Raw genomic sequence first — 6000 nt, 5'->3', positions numbered from 1 at the left:
ACTAGCCCCGTCCGATCCTCTACAGAGCCCTGTCCAGCCTCACTAGCCCCGTCCGACCCTCTACAGAGCCCTGTCCAGCATCACTAGCCCTATCCGGCCCCTCTTCACTAGCCCTATCCGGCCCCTCTTCACTAGCCCTATCCGGCCCCTCTTCACTAGCCCTATCCGGCCCCTCTTCACTAGCCCTATTCGGCCCCTCTTCACTAGCCCTATTCGGCCCCTCTTCACTAGACCCGTCCGACCCTCTACAGAGCCCTGTACAGCATCACTAGCCCTATCCGGCCCCTCTTCACTAGCCCCGTCCGACCCTCTACAGAGCCCTATCCAGCATCACTAGCCATATTCGGCCCCTCTTCACTAGCCCCGTCCGACCCTCTACAGAGCCCTGTCCAGCATCACTAGCCCCGTCCGACCCTCTACAGAGCCCTGTCCAGCCTCACTAGCCCCGTCCGACCCTCTTCACTAGCTCTGTCCAGCATCACTAGCCCTATCCGGCCCCTCTTCACTAGCCCTATCCGGCCCCTCTTCACTAGCCCCGTCCGACCCTCTACAGAGCCCTGTCCAGCATCACTAGACCCGTCCGACCCTCTACAGAGCCCAGTCCAGCATCACTAGCCCTATCCGGCCCCTCTTCACTAGCCCTATCCGGCCCCTCTTCACTAGACACGTCCGACCCTCTACAGAGCCCTGTCCAGCATCACTAGCCCTATCCGGCCCCTCTTCACTAGCCCTATCCGGCCTCACTAGTTGTGTGAAGCACGGAGCCGCCACACACACATCCACCACCTGAGGTCGCTGCGGCCGCTATGAGCAGCAGAGCGCTATTGCACATGCATCGACCGCTCGATCCGTTCCCCGCTCGTCTGCTCCTGTCTGACCATCAGTTCTTGCTCTGCGCTCGTCTTCCTTCCCTGTCGCCTGGCAGCTGCCCCGGAAGTTGTCGCCGGGGCCGGTTCAGCTCCGGTAAAGTCGCCGCCGGACACCGCGGGCCCCGTAGCGGGCGGCAGGAAGACTCCACGGCTCAGCGTTGGTAGAGTAGCAGGGCGTGAATGAAGCTCCTGGAGAAGGAGAAGCCCAGGAAGGTGAGCGCCGAGCGGAGCACCCGGGCAGCCAGGACATTACTAGTCTCTGTTTCGATTAACCCATTCGCTGTGTGTGACCGCTGAGCCGGCCCTCGGCGTGAGATCTCTGACCGGTGGTGGTCGGCAGCTGTGTTTTTGTGTCTGGCAGTCCTGGATGGTGCGGAGCCGTGATGTCTGCCCTTATACCGGGGGCTCCTAGCAGGCAGCAACCTGTGGCCCTGAGCCCCTGTCCTCACATGACTCCGCGCACACGAGCGCCCCCTCTACATATGGCCGAGGGTGGTACTGCAGGGGGTGAGGCGTGCTGCTGGCCCTCCTGGAGCATTGGGGTCATTGTCAGTTCTGTGCTGTCCGGTGTCTGATGAGACGCTCTGCATGTTTTACAGAACAGCTGCACCGCCCAAGCTGCCATTGCTTATACGTCCTATCAGGGTATACGGATGTTACAGGGGCGGCAGCGTTCAGGTTGCGACCCCTCTGTAGCTGGTCACTTTTGCACCTTTGCTTTGTGCTAGCAGATGATCCCCGTGGGGGGAGAGACGTCTGCTCTGTGGATACTTATTTTAGATAGGGGCCGTCTCCATGCTGTACGTGCCATCTCGGCAATGCCGCACTCATGCCTGCACCCAGGGGTGCCCCGCAGGCTCAGGCAGACCTCAGCGATAATTCTTGTATGCAAAAATCTGCCCGAGACTCATCAGTGTTTTTCATCAGAGTTTGGACTTTGTTCCCACACGTTTTCTTGGATAAAAAAAAAATGGAGGTTTTTCAATCTTCTCCTGTCAGTCAGTGAAAATTAGACAACAAACAGATGTCATCCGAGTGCTGTTGGATCTTTTTTTTTTTTCACGGACCCATAGATTTGCATTGGAGAGTTTGATTCGAGAGTGGGAACATGTCGGTGACTCCGTGACCACTTGGTCTGCATCTATACCTGGACGAGTGAAGAGCCCCATACACTACAATAGGATGTACCAAACATCAGCTCACCCCTAGTGCGTGGAGGACTCCGAGCTCGCACAGACATCGGCCTGGACCCTCAGACATCTGAATACCAAACTTAGAAAGAGTCGTGCAGAGGGGGTCCCATGAGACTTCGTGTTTATTCCATCATGGTTGGAACAAGATCTCTAGGTAATGTTCTATCCGAGGAAACACTGGCTCCAGTGTGAGGCCTGAGCCTGGAAGGGATATCCTACCTACGGTCACACATCTGTGTGCGGTCTCTTTTTTTTATTTGGCAGAACACCGACTCAGAGATTCATTGACACATACACACACACACCAGTTTTAAAATCTTTTTTTCTTTCTAGTCCTCGAGACTCAGAGCATGAACTATTCTCATCCGTTTTGCTTCTCAGACTCGGCCAATAGTTTAGGAATATATATAAAACAAATTAAAGGCATCCTGTCATCAGAAATACGACTATAAACCTGCAGATATGGGGTTAATCTGCAGTCTAACATCGTTATGCTTCCCGGCACAGATGAGAAAGATACAAAAACTGAAGCAACTCGGAGACAGAGCAAGTGACGCATGAGAGAAATTTTCTCACAGATGTGTGAATGCAGCCTTAGAAGTTATCTATTGATAAGATAGCTGATAACTTACTGATCTGTAGGGGTCCGACAAGTGGAGCCCCCACCGAACCAGAGAGTGAGCTCCGCACTACTGCGCCATTCATTGTCTATGGATCCTTCGGAGATGGCGGAGTGCTGCACTTGGCTTTTCCGACAGTACCAGTAAGGCCGGTTTCACACGTCCGTTTATTTCCGGTACCAAAGATGTCTGTGTGTGCACTACGTGTGGCAAGCGTGTGTTTCATCAGTACCACACGGACGGCCGCCAGGGAAGAAGCGCTACAGTAGGCACTGTTCCCCGGCGGCTGGTGCTGAAGCCGGCTCTCATCATTCTCTCCTGCTCTGCCAGCGCCAAGAGGAGAATGCTGAGCGTTAAATTAAAGACTGAACAACAGCAGGTGGAGGCTTTTGGTACTCTTACCCCCATTCCAAAGACATACTGATAGGGAACCTAGATTGTTAGCCCCAACGGGGACAGCGATGATAATGTGTTCAAACTGTAAAGCGCTGCGGAATATGTTAGCGCTATATAAAAATAAAGATTATTAAAAATAAAGATTATCCCACACCTGCTGCCGCTAATAACAGTGACAGCAGGAGCGGATGATCGGGGTATTCCACAGCCGCCGGCTGCGATCTAAGGAAATAAATTAATGAAAAATTGGGGGGGGGGAACCCACTTTGGGTTTTTCATTCATTTCCATAGATTGCAGCTGGGGACTATGGAATACCCCGTTCATCCGCCCCTACTGTCACTGTTATTAGCGGCAGCAGGTGTCGGATGATGGGGGTAAGAGTCCCAAAAACCACCACCTGCTGTTGTTCAGACTTTAATATAATGCTCAGCATTCTCCTCCTGGCGCCGGCAGAGCAGGAGAGAATGATGACAGCCGGCTTCAGCACCAGCCGCCGGGGAACAGCGCTTACATTAGCACTTCTTCCCCGCTGCTGATGTGTGTTCTCTGTGCACGTGTGCTGAACATTTTGCCATCCGTGCTGACAGTTAAAAACGGACATGTCATTGTGTTTTGCCCACGGACACACAGTCCATGGAAACACACTGACATGCACAGACCCATTTATTGGAATAGGTCTATGTGTGTACGTGTCTCTGGTACGTGTGAAAACTGTCACCACACGTACTGGAGACACTGACGCGTGAAAGAGACCTAATAGTGTGGACTTGTGATGTGTCTGTCCGGTCACTGCTGCATGCTGACAGGACTCTGAAAGCGCCATTCTTGGGATCGGTGGGGGCTAGGTTGGGTGCACTTCCATTGATCAGCAAACTATGATTTATCCTTTGGATCGGAGTTAACTTATATATGTGAGAAGAAGCCTTTAATGATCTTCTTGCAGTTAGGATTATTTTGGTCACTTTATTTATACTGCCCAAACCACAGGCAGCGTGATTCAGAGCCTTGCAATCAGGTATATTTCCTCTGCAACTCCCGAAGTTTTTGGGAAAGTACGTTTTAAAGATCCATCCAAGGACAGTCCAATATTCCACATGGCACCCACTGAGATAGTCATATAAAGATTACATTGTCCGGTCAGAGACTTTGTATTGCAGTTAATCACTTTAATGGGTCTTGGTGATGGACTCCCTTTAAGAGTCAGGCAGCGTTAGTCCACGTGGAGTGGGTGCCATTACGTTCCCCCTAGGGTGCCAACCTCCGCTGTTACGTAGGGAAACCGTGGACTATTTTCTGTTCCCTTATATTTCTTTGATAAATATATGTATCTTTGTCCATAGATGGGACTATGTGTGACCCTGACCTGACCTACTCACCTTTATGTTGATTGTTTGAGCTTTTTAGATTAAATACAATAAAAGCTACATTTTATAGGTTCTGTTTTTCTCCTGGTTTTTCACCTATCAGACCTTGTTTATTCTCTTGGTTTTCCCCCGCTCTAGGTGATTGACAGGTCTTTTGCTGGTCACACTCACTGGGGAGACCTGTCAATCACATCAAGCTACATTGGGAAAAGATCATTAAGGCTTATATTTTATGCAACGCTGCAATCATACAGCCAGACCCTGATTCTTATGGTTTGGATGGCAGGACTCCGATGACAGGTTACCTTTAAGCAGGACTATCGATTTTATTATTGATGTCTGATATCTAGAACTCCCTCCAGTCCTTAGAATGAAGAGGTGTTCCCTGCTACCCCGGTGGCCTGAGTACTGAAGCTTCTTTATTGTCGGTTTAGTCGGGGTCCCAGACGGTGGGTACCCGGTGATAATTAAATGATGTCATATCTTGGCGAAATGACATCACTTCCTGAGATGGAAATATCCTTTTTTCGTATATGAGAAAGGAGTCGGTCCTCTGACAAGTCACAGACGTGTGCAGATGCTCAGTCTCCTCTGGCAGTGTAGCCACATGGATATTTTGCTTGTTCTTTTGGTTGTATGAATTTAGGCTGTAGCCATTGATTTTTGCAATAACCAGGAGTACATGTTATTCACAGTGATACTTTATAATATTAACTGTTATACACTATTTTGTGAATATAATATAAATGGAATTCAGAAACAATCTTGTGTACCGTAAATCCTGTCCGAGTAGAAAGAACGGAGCAGATTGAGGTGTTGAGAAAATATTTCCTTCAAGTATAGTCCATGATCTTTCTGGGTTTAGGAGTCCAGAGGACAGTCCTATTTAGAGATTGACATTAATCTCTGTATGCACAATTATCCCGGAACATAAGTCAATGAAAAGGACTACCCATAGGACTCCTGAGCCAGAATGAAGCAGGGGATATTAGAATATGTACTGTCTTTTCCCTACAAAACTTAATATCAATATACTCAGTTACTAAAGCTTTTTTTTTTTTTTAAAAGGAAAAACAAATGTTTAATTAAAAAACAAAAATGTTGTGATTTTGACTTTTTGTACAAACCATAAAAATCCCTTGTAGGCTTGAATCACACATGCATTTTTGACAGGCAAGGCTTTCTTCAAAATATATAGTACATTGTCTGGATATTGTTGTAAAACCTCTATATGATGCTCAGCACTGCTAGTGCCTTTCCAATTGTGTAAGCTTCCCGTGCCATAGGCAGTAATGCAGCCCCATACCATCAGAGGTGCAGGCTTTTGAACTGTGTGCTAACAAGCTGGATGGTCCCTCTCCTCTTCAGTCCGCAGAGCCACCTGAGACCCATAGATCACAAGCATCCAATATTCACCATAGACCTTGTCCTTTGTGCAGATTGATTTCTGTAGAAGCTTTTGATGATCTTGTATTCTGTAGATGGTGGAATTTTCAAACTCTTTGCAATTTTACATTGTGGAAAATTTTCTGAAACAGTCTCACAATTGATGCAGTT

The 6000-nt window shown here is 48.8% G+C and overlaps 1 protein-coding gene across 10 annotated transcripts in view; it reads left to right on the top strand.

The window, feature by feature from the left end:
• Positions 1-898: 898 nt before the first annotated feature.
• Positions 899-6000, top strand: part of IKZF4 (IKAROS family zinc finger 4) — a 43030-nt gene continuing 37928 nt past the window's right edge. For all 10 annotated transcript variants that reach the window (XM_077297567.1, XM_077297565.1, XM_077297564.1 and 7 more), the window contains exon 1: positions 899-1082. In XM_077297567.1, coding sequence (XP_077153682.1) covers positions 1050-1082 — 33 coding nt within the window. In that variant the 5' untranslated portion in view covers positions 899-1049. The remainder of the gene's footprint in view (positions 1083-6000) is intronic.

This window comes from Ranitomeya variabilis, chromosome 3 (assembly GCF_051348905.1).
Source record: "Ranitomeya variabilis isolate aRanVar5 chromosome 3, aRanVar5.hap1, whole genome shotgun sequence".
NCBI lineage: Eukaryota > Metazoa > Chordata > Amphibia > Anura > Dendrobatidae > Ranitomeya > Ranitomeya variabilis.
The sequence above is the reverse complement of the archived record's forward strand: the minus strand, read 5'-3'. Positions and strand labels throughout refer to the sequence as shown.